The sequence below is a fragment of the Rattus norvegicus genome, chromosome 4 (genome assembly GCF_021556685.1).
Source record: "Rattus norvegicus strain SHRSP/BbbUtx chromosome 4, alternate assembly SHRSP_T2T, whole genome shotgun sequence".
NCBI lineage: Eukaryota > Metazoa > Chordata > Mammalia > Rodentia > Muridae > Rattus > Rattus norvegicus.
In genome coordinates, this window is record NC_141537.1 from 14866503 (window position 1) to 14889956 (window position 23454).

Consider the following 23454-nt stretch of genomic DNA (forward strand, 5'->3'; position numbering starts at 1 on the left):
CCCGGCTTCCAGACGCAGGACGTCCACCAGAACCCAACCTCACCGCAGCGAGCAGCGAGCGCCCAGGGAGAGCCACGCCCCGGAAGCGGCTTCCAGCCACTCAGAGCGGGCGAGGGCGGGTCCGGACAGGCGAGCGAGGGCGGCTTGGTCTTCGCTCTTGGGGCGGGGCCGCCGTACGGGCCCGCGCGTCTGGGTGGCGGCGGGGGCGCGCCCGTGGGGAGAGGCGGCTGCGGCTGCTGGTGGGGGGTGGGGGGGTAGGCAGAACCGGGAAGGGGGCAGGGCGAACGGAGAGCCGTGCTCCTGAGGCGGCGGCGGCGTCTCGGACTGAGGAGGGCGGGGAAGGAGGATGGGGCAAGCTGGGGGTTGGGGCTGGCGCTAGCCCGCGGCTCGCCTCGGAGTGGGGAAAGCGGCGCTGCTCTTTAAGTTGCGCGGGGAGCCCGGCCGGTGCCGCTGCAGCCGCAGCCGCCTCGCGCGGCGGGGAGGGAGGGCGGGCCGGAGCGAGCTGGGGAAGACGGAGCGGGCGCTGCGGCGCGCGGGCGGGCGGCGGGGGGGACGCGGGAGGATGGAGCAAGTGGAGATTCTGAGGAGGTTCATCCAGAGGGTCCAGGCCATGAAAAGTCCGGACCACAATGGGGAGGACAACTTCGCCCGGGACTTCATGGTGAGTGTCCGTTCTCGCCGGCGCCTCGTGTCGCCAGCCGCCGAGCTCCCCTCGCCGCTCTCGGCCGGTCTGGGCTGCCAGCGCTTTGTGTGCGGTGCGCGGACAGGCGGGGGTCGCGCGCCCAGCCGCGAGCGCCTTCGGCGAGCTTGCGGGAGGCGAGGTCACCCCCGCCCCTCAGCCTCTTTTTTTTTTTTTTTTTTTTTTTCCACGGCCCGTGCGGCGCCCGCCCTGCCGGCCCGGGAGTAAAGGGAGCGGCCGCGGGGCCCAGCCCGCTCCGGCCCCGCCGCCCGCGACTACCTATTGTCTACCCGGCGGGGCGGCGGCGACTGGGGTGCGGGCTCGCCTTCCCACGCCTGCCTTCCCCGCCTGCCCCTCCGGGGAGGGTCGAGGCGAGCTGTCTGGCTGCGGCCGGCCGAGCGGCTTGAGGCTGACGGAGAGCGAGGGTGTTGAGCATTAACTCGCTGGGTCCCTGTACTGATGCCGGCCTTGGTCCGAGTGGACGGCAGGACTGTGCCGCCTCTGAGTTCACGGTTATTATCTCTCCGCTTGCTAAAGGGTTGACCATAAGGAATCTCACGGTTTACCTGATCCCCATTTATCTGGTCGAGTTTCTTTTCTTCCTGAGACCCAGGTTTGAGGTGACCGAGAGGCCAGTGTGACTTTAGGTTGAAAGGGCTGGGGGGGGGGGGTCAGTGTGGATGGGGGTTATCCTGAAGGAAGCTCACTCCGGACTTGAAGGGATATTGCCGAAGCCGGAGGGGATGTGACTATCACTTCCTATCCGGGGTGGGGGTGGGGAACTTGGGAACAATAGTCCTAGTCGGGTGGAGGCGAGTATATGGGCTGAAGCCCTGAACTGGGAGATAACCTTCCCGTCCCCCCTTTTCCGCCACCCCCTTTTCCGCCCTCCGCTTGTGTAGGCAGGCATGAGTGAGTGGAGGTGAGGGTTAAAAGTCTAGTATGTGAAATATCTCTAGGTGAGTAATTGGGGGGCGGGGGTATCAGTTCCAAAGGCGTGGGACCAGAAGCCGACTTCCTACACTAGCCCCCCTCCCCGCTCCTTTTATTTTTCTTTTGGACAATGTTCCCTCTAGGGTTGTTTCCCGGCTTTGGAGGCGGTGGTTGCGGCTGCTGCTCCTACGGATGTTGCGCAAGACTGGGGCGTTGTAAACCCTGGAGGTCTGGGGAATGGAAAAGGAAATGGGACTTTGGGAAGTCCTTCGCTCTTTAGCAGGGGGTTGGGAATAGCAAATGAGCTCGGGATAGCAAATAGCAAATTTGCTCTGGACAAGGTGCACTTCTAAGAATAATCAGTTCATCTGAAATTTGGATATGAAAAGCCATACTCGGTTGATGTCTATAAAAATGAGTGGCTACGAAACGTTGGCTAGTTTTTTATTTCAAAGTGCAAATGAAGTGATTTTTAGTGCTGAAGTGGGTTTTCCCATTTTAAAGAGATTTCTGTCTGGTAAAACTTTAGTGTTCAAATTGTTAATGGTTTGAAAAGTAGACTGTTGGCTGGCCTCGCACAGTATTAGTAGTAGGATTGTGGAGCTTTGTGACTTCCACCTAGCAGGCAGATTTACAAAAGAAAGTAGGAACAAGATACAGTGGGGACTGAAAAATGTAGATCAAAGTCCAGTTATTCCTTATTTTAAACATTTTCTGATATTCGGATGATGTTTTGGAAAAAGTACTTTTCCTCTTCTTACCATCGAATTTGGATAGTTAGTATCTTTTGAATGATAACATTTGCAAAAATTATAGAGTCCTCTTTTTACTACGCTGTAGCAAACGAAGAAGAAAATAGTTTAGGGTTTTTAGAACTAATGACTTTCAGTCTTTCCTGGTCATAGAAGGGGCCATGTGGCTGTTTGTGGCATGCTTGTCATCTTGCTGTCCTGGACATATTCTGTCGAGGATCATTGTTGGTAATGCAGGCCATCCGGACAGGTGCCCAATCCCTGCAGTGTGGACAGGGGATGTATCCTTGGGGTTCATGCTTTAGAGATGAGTCAGGGATTCCTATTGGAGATGTCATTTCACAAGGACCACATCTGTTCCCATTCTTCCGTAATACCAAAGTATAGCTAGGTAGTTCTACATGAGAGAGTTGATGACTAAAGCCCTTCTTTTATAGGGCTTGCTTTTTTAATTTCCTGACTTGATAAGCAGTAGCTATAATTATGACTGTTGGCAGTTGCCTCTGATTTTTTCTCTTGACTAGAAGACTGGAAAGGAACTATCCTCTGTCATGGAAAGAGAATCAAAGATGAGCAGATAAATTCTAACTTGTTATTCTTAAATTCTGAGGTGGATTTAAAAATAGATTTTAAAATCTTAACATTGTAGAACCAAGTCTTAAAAGGTAATATCATTGTTACAACTGTTTCATTATAAAAGTAATAGCTTCAAAATTGCAAATTATAGAATATAAATATTAACAGTTAGGATATAATCAGTAGTGGTAATACTTATATTTGGGGAGATGGATTGGGCATTCATACTGTAAACGATGGAGTTACTACATTATTTTCCCTGTATCTATGTTTGTAATGAGTCTATGTCACAATAAGTGCACACACACACGTGTGTGTGTGTGTGTGTGTGTCTATATATATTATATATATGTATATATGTATATATGTATATATATATATATATATATATATATATATATATACACCTTTGTAAGTAGTTGGACGTTTTTGTTTGTTTTGTTTCTGAGGGCCAGGGAGCTGAACTCACTCCACAACCCAGGCTGTCCTTGAACTGGTGGTAGCCTTGTCTCAGCCTCACCAGTACTGGGATGAAAGGTCTGAACTGCCACACCTGTGTTATGTTCTTGTCTTTTGGAGTCCTTTAAGCTTAGATTTTATTAAGTGTCTTTTATTAATTACAGCTACTTTCTAGGAATAATTTAAGCATGTTACAATGTGACTGTTAGAGTTAAACTATTTGCTTGTATATCTTGATTTTATGGTTTATAAATTGTATCTTGTTTGCTTTGGATTTTTTTCTTTTCTTTTTGGCTGTTTGAGTCTGGATCTCATATAACTTAGGCCAGCCTTTAACTTGCTATTATATATTAAGCTGACCTTGTATTCTGGATTCCTTTGCCTTTACCACACAGGTGCTAGAAGTATTTGCCACTATTCCTGACATGAATTTCTTGGTTAATATTGATGATAGAAGATTTTCTGCCTCCACAGGCATGTGGTGGTCTTTTCATGTTATTCCAGCAGTCAGAAGATGAGGCAGGGAGATTGGGAGATTCTCACAAACCTAGCTTATGTGAAAGCTGAGATCCTGTCTTAAAGATGGACAGAGGGAAGGAGGAAAGAAGAGTTAACTATAGTTTATTTTTCTTGGCCTTGGCATCCGTTCTCTCAAAAGGAGAAACATAGACACCAAGATTTTTGTAGCCAGGCACATTATGCTTGACTTGCTAATTTTGCTAATAAAACAAACTATTTTATGACAGGTCTGAAACTTGATCTTTATTCTCAACTCAGACTAAGTTGATGTTATGCATCATATTTCACAGTTAGGTTTTGTCTTTTATTTTTATTTATGTGTATGGCTATTTTGCTTACATGTATGTCAGTGTACTACATGCATGTCTGATGTCCAGAAGATGGTGTCAGTTCCCTGGAATGGGAGTTATAACTGTGAGTTGTCATTGGGTGCTGGGAATGGAACCCCAGGTCCTCTAGAACTAGAGGCAGTGCCCTTAATGGAGTCTGAAACAATTCTCTAGCCCTCAGAGTTAGGTTTTTCTCCATACCTGTTCCCTGACGTTGACTGAGGAGAGGCAGCCTTGAACCATGTATTGAGGACCGGAGAACAATATGTATGCAGACAAGAGGTGATGCCTGAGACAGGTAGGCTTTGGACTGTGAGGAGAATGTGGTGCTGAGTCTACTCTACTTTCCTCCCTCTCTTCATGAAGGATCTTACTATAATAGTTACTATTCTGTAGGGCCATCATGGTCATTGTACACGGATCCCTAGCAGGCATGCCCAAGCCTTTGACACTGCAACACCAGGTCGTCATCTATGAATTCACATTGGAGAACCATGCAGTTGAGTTAACAAAACAAAGCCAAAAGAGCTCCAGAAAAATCTCATTGTGTTTTAAATGAGTTTACAGTTTGGTGTGAGGCCACATTCTTCCTTACCCTGTTGTGTATATGTAAGCTACAGGTTGGAAATACCTTTCAGGGTCACAGGGAAAAGAGATTATTGAGAATAACAAATAATGCCAGTTTAACATTCTTGTGGTCTTTTCTTCCCTTCCTCACACCCTACCTTTCCAGCCTGCTTTTTAAGATTACTGCAAGCTTTATCTTATTCAGATATGTTCTGCTGGAGAAATTGAAAGATGCTACTCCGAATCTCTGGAGGGCAGACAGTGGAATGTCTTAAGAAAGGTAGATGTTTGGCAAAAAGGGCTTTATCTGAATTAAGACCAGGAACTAGAGTATCTGTGATGAGGGTTAGCCAGCCCCAGGCCCAGGCTGGTGGTGCACACTCATGGCCCTGGAGCTCAGAAGGCTGAGGATCCTGAGTTGAGAGCTAACCTGGGGCTAAATAACTAAGGGGAGGGGGACTTAGTGATTCACTAGGTATGATATGATATTGTGGCTCAAAGATTTCCAGCTTGGGATGCAATCACTCAAGCTAGAAGGTTCCATGTACAGTGAGTGAAGGAAGAAGGAAAGAAACAATAGACTAGTCAAGTTAGACTGTAGGAGAAAGTTTCAGAAGAGAGATGATGTAGTTCCGGGTGTGTTAACTGCCTGTGACATGTCCAGTACAAGTATGGAGCTCATATAGGTAGCAGTCATGAGTTTGTAGAAGGTAGTTAGCATCCTGAGTGACTAAGCTGACTCAGACGAGCATTCTCTTGAGTAGGATAGGCCCTGGGAAGGTGTGGTCAGAATGGAGGGACAGGAACAAGGGATGTCTGAGAAGCCTAGGAGGGATTTGAGAAAGGATTGTCACTAGAGCTAAATCATAGTACTTGACAGCCTGGCAGGGTGCAGTTGAGAAAGCACCCACTCCTTTGACAGTGGGAGGTTTGCCCTCTAGAAGAAGCGGTTGGGGTAAGATATAGAAGGAGCCGGGTTACAGTCCTTGGAAGAGAAGTGGTGATGGGCACGTTTAGTGTTCTTCATCTAGTCCAGCTTTTTGAAAGTGGATGGTTAAATCTGAAAAAAGACAAGTTTTTTTTGAAGAGTGTTTTTCTGCTATTTATTATCTATTACTGTGCATCTATTGTCTTTTAAGTACAAATAAGTAAAACCCTGAAATCTTCAGAGTTGGTGCTTGTATTTGAAGTTTGAGAAAATACCAAGATACTGAAGGTCTACAGAGATCTTGAGCTTTAGAGACTAGAGAAGTATAAAATAGTAATTGTTTATTCAATATTGTGGCCAATAGAGTTTTTAAAGGTAATAATAGCTTTACAGAGATCAAGTTGTCTACCACTGAGTTCATTCAAAATTATCGTTCACTAGTTTTAGTATAGTCACAGAGTTGTACAGTCATCCCCACAGTCAACTGTGGAACATCTTAAGCTCCCCAGAGAACCCTCGAGAGTGCTCACAGCTGTCACTACCCGCCTTCTGCCTTTGGAGACTTGTCTGATCTGGAGTCAGTAAATGCAGTTGGAATCTTTGTGCCTGTCTTCCCTTAATGTTTTGTTTTATTTTCTTTGTGCTCTGCCCCACTCCCATCCCCTACCTTTTTGTTTGTTTGCTTTGGTGTCTGAGTTAGGGAACTGTCATGTCCCTGCTGGCCAGGTGGACATCTGTCCTCTTGCTTCAGTCTGCCACTGCCACTACACTGGGCTGGCATGCTCTCAGGGTTGATTCATGTTGCAGTGTGTACTAATAGCACTTCATTCTGTTCATGACTGAAATATAATCTGTTATGTGGGGATTGCATTTGATTTATTCATTAGTCTATCGAGGGTATTTGATTGTTTCCCCCTTTTGGCCACTATGAACAGTAATGCTACTGTGAGTGTTTGCGTGTGACTTTGTGTGGGCCTGTGTTTTCAGTTCTCTCAGACTAAAAACGGAATTACTGGAATTGTTTAGCTGGTTGAGTTTCTTCCAAAACTGTATATTTAACACCCCACACAATGGATTACATGTGGATCCCAGTATTGCTATATCCACATGCCTCTCTTCCTGACTATTGCTATCCTTGCAGGTATGAAGTAGTATCTTGAGTCAGCTTGCAGGATTCTGTGTATGTAACTAGTTTCTGAAAGCTAGTCATAGAATATATTTTTCAGTCCTTAAAATTGAGCTAATCTTCATGCTTAATGTTGCTAATTTAATTATTGCCTTTTTTTCCCCATCTTTTGTGTTCAGACAAATTTTAAATTTCACAAGTGGCAGACAACCTTTTAATTTTCCAGATCTTTGAGACAATGCGCTAAAAATTAATGTGTTAATTTCCTAGAATGATTTACTACATTTATTTTTAGAATATTGCTGGGTTGTTTTTTGTTTTGTTTTGTTTTCAGTGTTTGACATTTGATTTAGAAACAGTTTTGAAGACCAATCAGTGGTGAATCACACCTTCTAATCTCAGCACTCAGGAGGCAGAGGCAGTCGGGATCTCTGTATGTTGGAGACAGCCTGGTCTACAAAGGGAGTTTAGGATAGCCAGGGCTACATAGAGAAACCCTGTCTCAGAGAGAGAGAGAGAGAGAGAGAGAGAGAGAGAGAGAGACTGGGAGAGGGAGGGAAGAGAGAAGCAAGGTTTTAAAGTTTTGCAAGGATGAAAAAGAAAGATATTAACATTCCGATGAATTTAAACTTTTCATGCATTAAACATGTTCATGTTTCTATACCATTCATTTCATTAATCTCATAAATATTTACATTTCTGACTTCCCTCACCTGAAAAATCTCTTAAGACTAGAGGCAGGCATGTAATTTTTGATCTGGCCCTAAGCCTTGACTGTAATGTAAGGGCTGTGGTCTGTTGCATATAGAAATTATAGGCAAGTTTACTGCTATTAAAACAGATTTACTCAGCAGGAGAATTTTTCAGATGGCCAAAAAAGTCCATAGTGGTCTTCCGACTACTATGAGAGCTTTCTCCCGTTTCCTACACACAGGTGTGTCACACAAATGTGGCAGTACTTTTAGTATCCCTGATAAAGAAAACATGACAAGTAATCAGATTAGTCAGTAAGATGGCTTCACAGGTTAAGTCACTTTGCTGCTAACCTTAGGACCTGAGTTCAGTCCCTGGAACGCATGTGAAGAAGAGAGAGAACTGACTGCCATGTCCTCTGATCTCCACTTGAGCACTGTGGCATACGTGCGTATGTATGTATATATGTGGGAAGGTTAGCTCATACTGTTCTTGCAGACAACCCAAGTTCAGTTCCCAGCACCCACGTCTGGTGGCTCACATCTGCCTAAACTAACTTCAGTTCCAAAGGATTCTCCTCTGGACTCCTTAGGCACCTCATTCACATGTGAACATCCTGACATACACATAAATAGATGAGTGAAAATCTTTCTAGTTTTAAAAAAAAAAAACCAGACTGAAGTAAAACCTTTAAAATAAGGATGCTTTGTTATTTGCAGTTTCTTCTGCATAAGTCTGATTCTGTGAGAGCTTAGCGATTGAGGGTTCATCTAGGTGGGACATACCGCATAAATCATGTACTGTTAAGGGTCTTGTGTTAACACAGTACCCAATTTCAACTTCTGGTTTTGGATTTAATAAATAAAAATCTAGATAATTGTGTCACTGTGGTTTCTTGTGAACTGGTGGATGTTTGGCGAGTGATTACAAAGCAGTTTGTGCTGTCTGCTTGCCTCCAGTTTCTCGTCTCATTCAGTCCGTTCCATGGATTGTTCTCGCTTTTCTAACACTCTGGAAAGTGCTGGTGTCTTAAGGCTAAAGGGAACCGTACTAGTGAGATCAGGAGACAAGCATTTAAACTCTTCCTTCTTCTAATACATCCTTAGAGAATTCGTGGGAAACATGATTTTTTTTGTTTGTTTTTTGTTTGGTTGTTGTTGTCCTTCTGTTTTGGCTATATTGGGACTCATTCTGTAGTCCAGGGTGGCCGAGAACTCACAGAGATCTGTCAGCCTCTGCCTCCCAAGCTGGGATCAAAGGTGTGTGCCACCACTGCTGGTATGTGATTCATTTTTATTATTTATCTGGCCTACACATGCTCTAGGACAGCCAGGACCTTGACTCAAAAATAAACAAAACTTTCTGTGTGCTTGTAGCCTAAACTGGCCTCAGCCGTGCAGCAGTCCTGCCTCGGCCTCTTCAGTGCTGGACTATGTACCACCTTACCGACAGTTCAAAACAGTCTTCACCTAAAGTGAGGAAGAGAGCATGTACTTAACTCCTACTTTCTGGGATAAGTACATTAGTGTAATTGACCTAGAAGCACTTGTTCTCCTGTACAATTGGGTTTTTAGTACTATGTAGGAAAAGGGCCTTTGGTTAGATTTGAGTTGAAAACGTGCTAAGGTAAGCGAAGTAATAAGCAGTTGTTCTGAATCACCATTCTCCCACAAAGAAGCTGAACTCCTTCAACATTTTCATATTCTTATAGTGGCTCAAACTGTTTAGATTTATATAATTACTCACCGACAGTTATCTCTTCTGAAATCACACAAAAATCTAGTTCCCTGGTGTTTAATAGTACAGTGCGTGTTTTGTCACTAGCTTGCAGTAGATGAAGAAACAAGCAATAGTTGCTTTCAGAAGTTTTTCCTGGGGCATGCGAGGTGGAGATCCTGTGCCTTGGACTGTATATTACTCACATTTCATGTAACAACTATGTAGCACAGGTTGGCCTGGAACTTGAGATAGCCTGCCTTGGCATTCCGAGTATGGGATCGCAGACATGTACCAAATCAATAGTTCCCTTTCTTGAAGCTGGTGATTTTACTGATATGTGAAGTCCCACTTTCTCTCTTCTGCCCACTTTTTAGTCAGGCCATGTTTTTTTATTTGCAGGTGTGGGAACTGAGCCGCGTAGGAGAGTCCTTGAGTAGCATGCGTGAGGTTCCCTTCCAACACTGTAAGAAGGCAACAGTCTGAAAACTTGGTTTTTGCTCGTTCTCTTTTTCCTTTTGGTGCTGAGGATTCCTCTCAGGTCCTTGCATGATAACCCTGTGATCTACTCTTGGGTTATAACCCTATTTTAGTCAAGAGTTTCTGGTACTGGGATAAAGCACCATGACAAGCAAGAGAAACTCGGGTAGGAAAGGGTTTATTTCCTTTTACAGTTTGTAATCTGTCATCCAAGGAAGCCGAGTCAGGAACTCAGGCAGGGCAGGAGCCTGAAGGCAGGAAATGATGCAGAGGCCAAAGGGGAGTGCTGCTTACTGGCTTGTTCCTGTGACTTGCTAAGTCTTTTTTATATCACCCAGGACCACCAGCCCAGGGGAAGGCATAATGGGCTGGCCTTCCCACAACAGTCATTAATTAAGGAGATGCACTACAGACGTCACCCACAGGCTGGGGCATTTCCTTCATTTAGGTTAGGTGAATCCAAAATGATTCTTCTACCTTGTGTCAAGTTGACATAAAAACTAGCAAACACAAATAGCCTATACTAGCTTAGTGGTTTTCATTGGTTCTGTCAGATATGTTAAAAATCACATTTTAAAATTGCATTTGAGGGTCTAGAAAGATGGCTCGGTGGTTAAAAACATTGACCCAAGTTCAGTTCCTAGTCAGTGCCCGCCCACATAGAGTGGCTCACGGTTGCTCTACCTCCAACCACAGAGGATTCAGTGCTCTCTTCTGACTTCTGTAGGCATGCACACCACATGTGGTATACATTCACACAGACGCTTTGTGTATGGTATACATACACAAATATCTGTTTAGAAATTGAGTTTGAGGGCTGGGGAGGTGACTCAGTCTTGGTGTGTATAGTGGTATACTATGTCCTCTCAGTACTGTAGAGGTAGAGGCAAGATCTCAGGAGCTCAGTCATTCTAACCAGATCAGTGACCTTCAGATTCTGCGAGAGGCCTGCTCTGTCAAGAAAATAGGTAGGAAGCAACCATATCCACCCACATACACATACACATGCACATTCACATGTCAAAAAAAAAAAAACGCATTTAAAAGTGTCATTCGTGTGGGCCTAAGAAAGCCTTTGTGCTGAGAAACACAGTGAGACAGGAGAGGGGTTCATAGATCTTGTGCTACAGAACTGAAGTCTCTCTAGGGCCTTTCCCACCTTTATATAGACAGTTGTACTTCTAGAGTCATAGACTCTGATGGCAAAGGAGTGCTGAAACTAGAAGTTAAGGCATTGTGAGGGAGCTTGAAAGGCTGGGTTTAACCAGAGACATGAAATGAAAAGAGAAGCTTTCCTTTGACATGTGCTGCAGAGGCTAATGTTTGCTTGTATTAGCTACAAAACATTGATAAAGCCTCCTCAAGTGGAGCATAACTATCTTGAAGTCAGACTAGGTTAAGATTATAAGGGGAAGTCATTACCTAGAAGACTGCATGCCAGTGCCTCAGTGGTTCCTCCATGGCTGTCTGACAGATGGGGCTGCTTTTTCCTTGACTTTACTTCTCTGGACTCTTGTTTTGCCTATTTCTGCTGAACAAGGGCATCCTTTACACCTTACAGTAACTAATTTGTTTAGAGCTTAAGGGAGGAACTCAGTGCACCTAGAACTGTTCCTAAATCTCACTTTCAGGTTACTGAGAATATACTCAGGATTTTGTGGGTGTTCTGTTTGTTTAAGTGTGAGAGGTTGGTCAAGGTGAGAACTTATTATGTGTATGAAAGAAACTTCTGAAAAGAAAGGGAGGGATGTCTTACTAGAAAGTGTATAGTATAATACATGATCTTTTTAAAAACCAAACTTGAAAAAAACATTTGAAGGTTTCACTCCTCTTAGTCACCTTTCTGTTACTGGAACGGGTACTTGAGGTAGTCACCTCTTAAAAGAGAAAAATGGTACTTGTTTCCACAGTACATGTTACTGACTTTTGTATGTGTACCACAGCACGTGTATGCCTAGAGAGCCCTCAGAGGTTAGACCTGCAGTTACAGAGGATCGTGACCTGCCATGTTGGTACTGGGAAGTGAACCTGTGTCCGCTGCAAGTCCTAACCACTGAGCTTTCTCTCCAGCATACTTTGTGTCTGTGATAAGGAGTCCTGTTTGTGCTGCCCTTGAACTTGGGTGTGATCTTGGATTAGAGGCCTGTGCTGTCTATCAGGCTGGACAGAAAGTTGTATGTGGTCTACACAGTCAGAGGCTACAGTTCATGATAGTTGCTGGAGTTGCATTTGGGTATATAACTAAGCAGTATATCATGCTGGAGAGTGTTTCAGAACGGACAGCTATCTTCATGGCCAGGACATGAGAGGAATGGAGTTACCCCACAGGCCCATTTGAGGGTGTTCCTCTAGTAACTCAATAACCACCTACTAGTCTACTAGTCTCCACCTCCTCAGATCCCCAGCATTTCCCAGGAGTTTAATGTAGAGCACAGTGTTTATTCTTCATAATGTGTTAAAGAGAAGTGGGCATTGTGGCACATGCCTTTAATCCTAGCTCTTGTTTGAGACTAGCCTGGTCTACCTAGTAAGTTCCAGGCCAGTCAAGGCTATATGATAGGACCCTGTCTCAGAGAAAAAAAAAGCAGAGTGTGTTCATTCCAATCTATGACTCTTGTCTGCTGCCTAGTCCAGGTGAAGAATTTGGGGTATTGCCTTTACTCTTAGTTTATTTTCTCCCTGTTGAGCTCTAATCGTACACTAGTAGTTATGATCAAACTTTTGAATTAGGTTTGATAATATTTTGAATTGAGAGGCTCATTACTAAGTAGAATCCTGAGCAGCATCTACCAACTCAAGCATATTCTATGGTGGCCTGTGTCACATTCTATGGTGGCCTGTGATTACATTCTATAAGGTGACCTGTGATTACAGTCCGTAACACTGCTATGACTGCAACTTTATAAACTGACAGAGTCATTCCCTTTTCTGATGTGGACCAACCCGCATAAAGTAAAATGAATGATTTCTATATTTGCTCATTTTAGAATAAAAAAATTAAGACAGGTAATAAATTGAAACTGAGAAATCTTATTTCAAAATAAGCCAAGGCTGCATATAATGTTTTCTATGCAAACAGCTTTATGAGGAGAAAAGTGACGTCATTTTGCAAATCTCTAATGTTTGCCTTCATAGCTAATTTTTAGCTGTGTGCAATCATGTAGTAATGGAAATGAAGAAAATCTAGTTTTACAGAGATAGTAAGGAAAGAGGGGTATGTTATTAATCTCTTTGTGTTTTTCTTTTTAAACATTGGTCTTATATTGGATGGATTTGTGCCTAATTTTGACATTTATACATTTGTTACTGGGAAAATATTGGTTCATTGCATTAGTTCACTGCCAACTTTTAAATGTTGATAGATTTTATTTATAATATCAAATAACTATGTGTAGTAATATTATTACCTCCCTGGAAAGTGTTTAAGCAATGAAAGCTGTTAAGCTTGTAGTGGTGAATTCAGGAGCGGTGAGGAGAGGGAGATGGGGGAGAGATTGATTTTAACATTCTGAAGGCTGGCTTGAAGGTTCTATCCTATTTGTTTCCCTTTGAAGCAATAGGCTTTTTACTTGTTAGTTTTGAAGGAAACTTCTGGCATATGGCTTTAATTTTTATGTGAAGCCCTGGATTTGGTTTAGGACCAGAAAAGAAAAGAAGGAGAATGTGTAACATGCTAAGCTAGGATATAAAAATGATATTCTATGGAAGGTGGCATTGTGAACAGCGGCCTTGGCCTCCTTTGTGCTAGGATTACAGGCACATGCTACCACACCTGGCCAGATCAAAATCACTTTAACTTTTCTCCTGAGGTTTCTTTTTTTTTTTTTTTGGTTCTTTTTTTTTCGGAGCTGGGGACCGAACCCAGGGCCTTGCGCTTCCTAGGTAAGCGCTCTACCACTGAGCTAAATCCCCAGCCCCTCTCCTGAGGTTTCTTATTTAACCCATCTATTCTTTATTTGCTTAGTGTAGTGATAGAGATAGAGATTGTATCTCCTGGGCAAGGACTAGTACTGAGTGGCAGCACTGGGCCACACTGCTAGTCCATTATTTAGAAATGTGTTCTTTTTTTTTTTTTAAGATTTATTTATTTATTTTGTATATGAGTACACTGTAGCTGTCTTCAGACACACCAGAAGAGGGCATCGGATTCCATTACAGATGGTTGTGAGCCACCATGTGGTTGCTGGGATTTGAACTCAGGACCTCTGGAAGAGCAGTCGGTGCTCTTAACCACTGAGCCATCTCTCCAGCCCCTAGAAATGTGTTCTTAATCTCCAAGTATTTTTATTACTGATTTCTATTTGGGGCCTGTTTCTGTTTAATAACAAACACTATGTAATTCCTTTCCTTCTAAATGTGTTAAATTTTATTATGCCCTGTATTTATGCCCCATTATATGGTCTGTCTTGATCAGGGTTCCTGTGCACTTGAGGGGAAATGTATTCTGCAGTTGCTCATGAGGTAATTTATAGGTGTCCATTACATCTAGTTGATTGATGGTGTTGTTGAGTTCAATTATGTCCTTCCTGGTTTTCTGCTCCTAACATCTGCCTGTTTCTGATAAATAGGTGACATCTCCAACTGTAATTAGTGGATGCCAGCTATCCTCCATTTCTGTCAGTCTTCCGTATGTGTTGTGATGATTCAGTGTTAAATGTACATAGATTGTTATGTCTTCCTGGAGAACTGTGATACCCCCTTCAGTCTTCACCATTCTACCTGTGCAATCCTCTCTGTTCAGAATTAGTGGCATTTGCTTGACTCATCTTAGAATGGTAGATTTTGTTAGTGGGGGTGGGGTTTCAGGGTATATCTAGCCATGTCTGTCTGTCTGTCTGTCTGTCTGTCTGTCTGTCTGTCTGTCTGTCTCTCTCTCTCTCTCTCTCTCTCTCTCGCCCCCCACCCCCCAGAGTGGCTTAGCACTCTCTTCCTCCTCAGTCTCCCGAGTGCTGAGATTGTAGGTATGTATCATTGCACTCAGTCCCGCCATCCATGTGCTTTTAGTCTGTGTATGCCTTCTTAATAAAGTGAGTTTCTATAACCAGTATATAATTGTGTTGTTTCTTATCTACTCTCAAAAGCTGCCATTTAATTGTTGCATTTATTACTGACATTCAGTGTCTGCTACATTTGTTACTGGCTTTTTTCCTCTTGCTCTTTTGATCTCACTGTTTTGCCTTTTGGGTTTTCACTGAGCACATTATTAATATTGTCTCTTTTTCATCACTTGTACCTTTTCACCTTTTAAAGTGATTGCCCTAGAACTTATAATGTACATTTTCAGCTAATCCAACTCAACTTTCATATTTTTAGGTAAATTAACACTAGTATTAGTTTGCGTTGTTTAGTGACACACACATATCCATGTGTGCACTGGATGCCTGTGATAAAATACCATGAACAAGAACAATTTAAGGAAAAACTAGGTTTTTTTTTTGTTTTTTTTTTAAAGATTTATTTATTTATTTAGTATATATGAGTACACTGTAGCTGTCTTAGACACACCAGAAGGGTGTATCAGATCTCGTTACAGATGGTTGTGAGCCACCATGTGGGTGCTGGGATTTGAACTCAGGACCTCTGGAAGAGCAGTCAGTGCTCTTAACCACTGAGCCATCTCTCCAGCCCGAAAAACTAGTTTTGAACTCTGGATATAGAGATTAGATTTCTGTGATGGTGGGGAGAACATGGCACAGGATCAGAAGGTAACATCCCACCTGAGTACCTGAAAGCAGAAAGTGGTTCTCCTATCCATAGGAGCTCCAAGTGGGACTCTAACCCTCAACAGCTAAGTCTCCAGACGGCTCCACATCCTGCAAGTTCCATCACCTCGCAAACAGCACCACCAACCATGAGCCAAGTGTTAACACACGAGCCTGGGGAGGGAGCATTTTTATGACCGAGTGGTACTTATTCCTCTCTTTATTTCTTCTGTCATTGTTAATATTACTTTATTTGTATATAATCAGTATACACGAACATCCATAATTTTTGTGCTAGTACGTGTATGAGATCTTTTACTTGTTAAATATAAGTGAAATAAGTTTTAGCTTAACCTATAATTCCAGCTGTGTGGAGTCTTAGGGAGGAACATACCCTTTTCAAGGCCTATCTGGGCTATGGAATTGACTTCAAGACCAATCTTTGCAACTTAGTAAGAATTTTTTTTCAGCATTTTATTTTATTTTCTCCTTGTTTATCTGGCTTCTGAAGTCACAAGTAATTCTTTTGTTTGACCTTTATAGGTAAGGCATAAACATCCGTTCTCCAACTTCATACGAAGCACGGTATACATGCTTGAAAAGTAAAGTTTAAGAACACATCTGTGAGGCAAAAATAAGCAATAGTTTTAAGATAAAATATTTAGCATATTGAACAGATGCAATATTACTGTCCAAAAACATAAGTATCTTGTAAAAATCAAAACACCCCTAAAACCAAAACATTCTAGTACCATGGTTCTCAACCTGTGGGTCACTACCCCTTTGGGGGTCAAATGACCTTTCACAGGGGTTATATATCAAATATCTTGCATGTCAGATATTTATTCTATGATTCATAACTAGCAAAATTACAGTAATGAAGCTGGGCAGTTGTGGTCCATGCCTTTAGTCCCACTACTCGGGAGGCTGAGACAGGCACATGTATGAGTTTGAGGGCATCTTGGTCTACAGAGCAAGTTCCAGGACAGCCAAGGCTACACAGAGAAACTCTGTCTTAATAAAACAAAAATAAAATAATGAAATAATTTTATGGTTGGGGTCACCACAACATGAGGAACTGTACTAAAGGGTTGCAGCATTAGGGAGGTGGAGAACTCCTCTAGTAGAAACATAGGCAGGCACATGGCATAATGATTAAGACAATGTAAATAAAATACTGAACACTGGTGGGGAGTGGGGGTGGGGGACTACCAGTCTTTACAGTAAACAGAGAATCGTAAACTAGTGATCATCTTTTTGGAGGGCCTAGCTGACTTATAGCTGACAAAATTGAGAACAATAGCAGTATGGAAGAGAATATTGAAGAATGGTTCTAAGTCTATTCAGGGGAAGGTAAAATGAAGACACCTACTTGGGGAAGCAGCTGGCCACTTCTCATAGAATTGACATGGGAAATTCTGGAAGTCTTTCTGTAATATATGTGTACAAAAGAGTATGCCCTAGTGTGTCAGCTACACTGGTTTTTGTGAACCCTAAAGTACAGTAATTTACCCTGCAGACACCTGTAGAAGATGAGAAGGACTTGAGGAGGAGAGAAGACATTTTGCTTCTTCACTTTAGACTTGTGTGGAGAAGAGCTGCTTGACAGGCCTGGGATTACTCTTCTTAGCAAGACCTTTCTATGGTTGAGCCTTGGTTGATGTCTGGGAACCTGGGCCTTTAGAAGGGTTCCTGTGTTAGGAGTGGTTCATCTGTGTCTCAGTTGTTCAAGCAGTATGGCTTATGATCACCTTCCTTCCATGCACGGGTGTACTGTTCAAGAGCGCCTCTGGCCAGGCGCTGAGCCACGGGCACCATCTGTCTGTCTAGTGGGTCTCTCTGGTAGACAACTTGCTGCAGGAATTGATGGGTCCTTTGACTTCCCTGGGAGACAGCCATGGGAGACTTGTACTTCCCAGCTCACTTCACACGCCTTTTCTTGTGCTGCTTTTGCTTTGTATCCTTTAGCCATGGCCCTGAGTGGGATTATAATTTGGATGGCCTGCATTCTTTGGCAAGCTTTTTATACATAAGGACCCTGACCCCTTGTTTGACACATGGCCACAGTGCTTCCGTCATAAAGTCTCAGAGTCTGTGAGAGCAGAGTCCTTGACAGAGCGAGGAAGAACTGGGGTGCAGGAGAGAACAGATGAACGTATTTGGGAAACAGAAGGCTCTTTGGGGCTGGTGGAAAGATGAGGAGAAGAATCGGAAGGAGGCTGAGTAGCAAGCTGGAGGAAACAGGATGAGGTCTTCTTTGCACACTGCGGGGACTTGAACCTTGGGCCTCCTGCATGTTAGAACAGTGCCCTATCAGTGAACTGCATCCCCAGTTGGAAAGTATGAGTTTTATGCCGGGTGTGGAGGTGTATGCTGTCCCACTTCCCTACCTTGTCTTAAGGCAACAATAGGTTGTTGTTGTTGTTGTTGTTGTTGTTGTTGTTGTTGTTGTTTCTTTTAAGAAGTTAAAAGATGGAAGCTTCTCCTGGTGAGATTGTTAGTAATAAAGAAATGAATTTAAAAACTTTCTTCACATATGTTATTTAAGACAAGGTGACTATGGCCATGCCACCCTGGATATACTGTATCTTGTCAGCTCTTAGAAGCTACGTAGGTTTAGGCCTGGTTAGTAAGTACTCGGATGGAAGAACAGCTTGGTTATTACTTAAGGCAAACTGCTCCATTTTTTTTCTTATCAGTTTCAAATCAATATCATTAAACAACAAAGATCAAACTTTAAATACCATTTGATTGATGCCCGTTCATTAGCTGTGGTGTTCTGAATGAGATTATTAATACCTGTGTCTGAAAGACACACTGAATGTGTAGAAGACACCGGCACTGTGGAGAAAATAAAAATATTATAAATATTATATAATATAAATAAGAAAATATAAAAGATTATATCAGACACTGAATTATAGTCATTGGTGATAGTGATGACATTAGAAGCCAGGGATGGTAAATAAATCCTAAAACAGGAAAAACAATTCCATGAAATCAGTCATATCAGTAATTATGATGATTGCCTCTGAATCTTAACCTTTGATTATACATTTTTTGAATTTAGTATTGACCTTTGATGCATTCTTAGATTATTGACCACCTTCTAAAAGTAAATTTCAGTAGAGTTGTAACAGGAAAAAAGGAGGGTTTTTTGTTTATTTTTTTTTCCAGAAGGTTAGTGGTTTACCAGGAAATGTTTTTCTTTTTAAAACTTCTGGTCTGTTGACCACAGCTTTGTGGCACTCCAGTCTTGCAAAAATAACTATTTTCCATATAGTGGTGAATATATATTGAACTGTTTAAACTGCAGACGTGGTAATTGACCTCTGCTATGTTTGTTTTGGCAATGAGGAATATCCGTTCTATTAATTTAGGGCTTTGATTTGTCTTTTTAGTTGGATATAAAGAGAATCAGTGTTATTGTCAGTTAATGTAAAACTTTGAGTCCTGATGTTCTTAATTTTATTACTGATGTGTTACTTTAGTATCCTATGAAAATCGATGGCTGTTTTCTTGAAGGTCGGATACATCTGAAGGGAGATAGCATTTATTAGGGGCCACTTTCTGCACATATTGTTGGGGACAGGGTCTCAAGTAGCACAAGGTGATCTCAAACTCATTATAGAGCAAAGTCTTGTCTTGAGTTGATGATGGGGGGAGAGGAGGAGGAGGAGGAAGAGGAGACAGGGTCTCACTATGTAGTCCTGGACTTCCTGGAACTCAGAGTTCTGCCTGTTTCTGCCTCCTCTCCAGAGCTACAATTAAAGGCATGTGGTACAGCTTTCAGCATTGCCTTAAATTTTTAATTCTCCATGTCCTTGTCACTGGTATCACCACTATCAGGAGCCATAGTTTTAATGCCCCAAGTTTGGAATTTCTGAGAAATTCCCTTTGTGGACAGGGAGAAAAAGAAATGTCTGGAGTTGGAGTTTACTGAAGAGAATCAGTAGACTCTGACTGCATTGGTTTAATGAATGGAGAAGCATTAGCTAAAAGAAGGAAGGTGCTGGTAATAGAAGTGAGCCTTCCCTGTGCATTGGAACAACACATTTCTGTCCCGTTTACTTAGTAAAATACATCTCTTAGGCAACTTTGTTTAAATTTGTTTACTATCTGTGGAGTGTGTGTGTGTACATCACAGTTCATGTGGAGATCAGTGAACAGCTTTCAGGACTCAGTTCTTCATCACATGGGTCCTGGGGTTCAAAGTCTGTTCATGAGACTTGGTGGCAAGCACCTTTATCTGCTGAGCCATCTCATTGGCCCAACATGACAAAATGTTATTACCCTTCTGATTTAAATATTTTTTTATTTCTGTAAGATATCTTCATGGTAAGGAAAGGATAAACTAAGATTAAAGGTTTGTGTTTCTAGCTGGGAGTGGTGGTAGCACATACATGAGGTACCAGGACTTCAGAGGCAGAGGCAGAAGAATGTCTGTCATGAATTTTGGTGATAGGAGCTGGCCTATGTCTTCAAGGAGTGAAGTTCTACCAAGGGTGGAGTGCTTGTGTACTGGGTTGTGACCTCTATTAGAGGTCCATAGAGAGAGCTGAGGTGGAGATGAGGAAGCGGTTGGGAGGAAGTGAATGACAAGAGTGTTAGAGCAGTACTAGTCGTAGGAAAATGTTTTAAGATGGTTTCCATTCTGGTGTACTGAAAACCAAAGGCGGGTGGAATAAATGAGGCAGAGAAGTCAGCTGGAGTGAAGCACACGTGGATTCTTTGACCTAAGAGACCCGATGTTCTCCTTTATTTTACTTAGTTATATCCTTAATTAATCAGTCCTGAGTTACAGCTTCACGTGAAAAAACAAAAAACAAAACATGATGCTTTCTGCAGGTTTCCCCTGCTGAAGTACAGCTTTGTCGTGTTATACAAGGTTGGGTAATTCTCGTGTCTTACAACAGTCGTAAACTTTTTTCACATGGAACAACAGTTATACAGATACATAAACTAGATGTATAAGCCAAGCCTTTACTACTAAGAAGTCATAGTTCTTAAAAACAATTTCTTGGCATGCATATAATTTACTGTTTGTTAAAGATGAGTAGGGCTAAGAATCTCTCTTAGAGGTAGAGTGCCTGCTATAGAGACGCACTAATTAAGGGGTTACGATTAGGGAGATGTATATGCTAATAAGATAGATAGACTTTTAAAAACACTGACAAGTAGATTGGGCTGTGTGACCGTGTGTTTGAAATTGCCGTGACTGATGTGGCAGGCCCAGCCTACTCTGGATGGTGCCATCTCTAGGTAGTGGGGTCTGGGCTCTATAAGAAGGCTAGCTGAGCATGAATCAGATTAATCTCTGATTTCTGCTTCAGTTTTTGCTTGTGCTCTTTCCCTGGCTTACCCAGATAATAGGCTGTAACCTGTATGATGAAAATCAACCCTTTCCTCTCTGAGGAATTGTGTTGTTTATCATAGCAACGAGGAGCAGCTAGTTCCTGTGTGTGCGCACACACCAGAATGCCTGTGGTAGTTTATAGCATGCAAATGGAGAGAGGATAATGTGTGTGGTACTTGGTTCTCTTCCATCATAAGGGTCTGGAGATGGAACTCTGGTCATCTCACCTTTGAAAACAAATACCCTTAGCCTCTGAGCTATCTCACTTGCCCATGCTTACATAGGTTTACACTAAGAAATCCTGGCCAAATAGTGCTAGTGTAGGTCATGAGGATCTTTATCATTTTTCAGAGTTGATCAAATTTGATTTTTATAATTGTTTGTGCTGAAAATATTTCACATATCTAAATAGTACAAATGATAACAGTATAATACTCGGGGCCATCTCAAAACTTGCTCTAAATTCTCTTGATCCCAAGCCAAAATTTATTAAGTGATTTTTTTTTTTTTAATGAAGCATAACTTAGAAACTCAGACAGCAGTTAAAGGAGCCACATGTGCAGGCACAGGAATGTGTGCATGGTGAGGTCACAAGTTGGGTGTCTTCCCTGATTTTCCACTCTCTGTTTTGAGTCAGGCCATTTCATTGAACATGAAGCTCCTGGATTCATCTAAGACGGGCTAGCCAGAAAGGCCCAGAGAGCTTCCTGTCTCTGCCTCCCAGTGCTGGGATCACCCGAGTGGCCCTCTGAGCCCAGCCTGAGTCCATGGGTTCTGGGACTGAGCCTCTGGTCCTGTGCTGATGCAGCAGCACTTTACCGAGTAAATCATACCAGTTTGATTCTAATCAAACATTCTAAGTACAGTCCAGAGATACACAGATTTGATATTTGCATGCTAATTAAAGTCTGTTTTCTCTAATGAAACCATTCTGTTTTTATAATAGCTGCAAACTTGGTGTGTACATTTAAAAACAAGACTCTGGTTCATTACATGCAGTAGTCTCCCATCTGAGTTGAGTTTCCATTAATGATTATGTTGCATAGCATGAAGTCATGCACAGTAAAATCAGCTGATGCACCCATCACAGGTGAGCACAGCCAGAACCTCAGATTGTCTGTGTTTGACTTGGGTTCATATTTGGTGGTTGTGCCTTTAGAAACCCTGTACTACCGCCAAATTTTTCCTTTCTCCCATGTCATTGTCAGGACACTGTAACCCTTCTGTGTGTGCCTTTCATTTGCTACAGCCTGTGCTTTCCCCTTCGTTACTCAGCTGTGGTAGCCTTCCTTCCATCCTCTCCAGACTTTTTAAACTACATTTTTTTCCTTCCTTACTGATTTCTTACCCAGTTTCATATGAAAAGCCTCTAAACACCTTTCTCAGAATTATTTGATACTGCAAACCTATATGTAAAATAAATACAAAAGAACCTACCAGTTGAAAATCAGCTTCTGTTCTACCAAGCGAGTTAGTCAGTCCCCCTCAAAGGCTGGGTCAGACACTCAGCAGCAGCACCTGTTAGTTGACTAAGAACGAAAGTGTTCTGGTTAATTTACCCCAGACCTTTTGAATGTCTGGGGACCTCAGCAGTCTGACCTTCCTGGTAGACAGACTGCTTTACACTGTACTGCAGTTCCAAGCAAACAAAGTGGCCCAGAATATACTTCTTTTCGATATTCAGTCTAGGAAATCTGAAGTAACAAGTAATACTTAAAGTTTTTTTAATTGGCTAATAGTAATTAATGATTATTGAGCCATTTTATGCCCCAGACTCTGCTGATTCTGGAGGTCTTATCTGTATTAAATGTGTTCATTATCACACATTATCAAAACCAAAACTTTAATTACTACAACTAATTGTAAGACTGACTATACTTTTGATAGGAATAAAATGTCTACTTAAATGTCTTTTTAATACAGCTTGGTAGACTTCTTGATGTTGACTTTTCAAAGTGCAAAAACAGTTTTATTCTGTTTTATGTTGAATATTTCTATTTTGATGATTTTTAAGATACTATATTTAACTTTTTTTATATGTGACTTAATTTAGATTAATAATTATATCTGGTACAGTGTGACATTTTAATACATACATATATATATGCATGTGTATGTGTGTCCATACACATACATACATATAAAGTATGCAGTGACCAGATCAGGCTGAGTATACTATTCAGGTAGACGCTGGGGTATTTATTTGTTTTATTTTCATAAAACATCTTTTATTTTAAAGTGAAATATATAAAGCATTCCATGATATGTCAGGCTTTAAGAACATTGGATAAGTAAGACTCCAAACTTAAATATTTACTATGATATGAAGACATTGTCTGATAATTATGAGCTTTCACTAAGATTTGGTAAAATGTCTCTCAGTAATTGCACGTAGATGAAGTGTTGAGTGATGCAGTAGGTGCTGTGGAAGTGTGTGTTACTTCACCTTGGTCCACTTCCTTTGTTCTTAGTTCTGTTCTCAGTAATAGTGATAGAAACTACATTTCTTTTCTGCCAGTGCTTCTCTGGCTGTTTAAATTGACATCCTTCTTTAAGTATGATCTTCACATAACACTTTTTATTAAAGTAAATAACTTGAAATATATATTTTCAGATTATCAGATCTTTAAGCAGAGAAA

General features: G+C 42.1%; 1 protein-coding gene across 11 annotated transcripts in view; it reads left to right on the forward strand.

Moving 5' to 3' along the window:
* Positions 1-316: 316 nt before the first annotated feature.
* The window catches only part of Ptpn12 (protein tyrosine phosphatase, non-receptor type 12), a 71966-nt gene continuing 48828 nt past the window's right edge, over positions 317-23454 (forward strand). For 7 of the 11 annotated variants that reach the window (XM_087655657.1, XM_087655658.1, XM_087655662.1 and 4 more), the window contains exon 1: positions 317-661. In XM_087655657.1, the coding sequence (XP_087511783.1) occupies positions 563-661 (99 nt within the window). In that variant the 5' untranslated portion in view covers positions 317-562. 11 annotated transcript variants of the gene reach the window in all.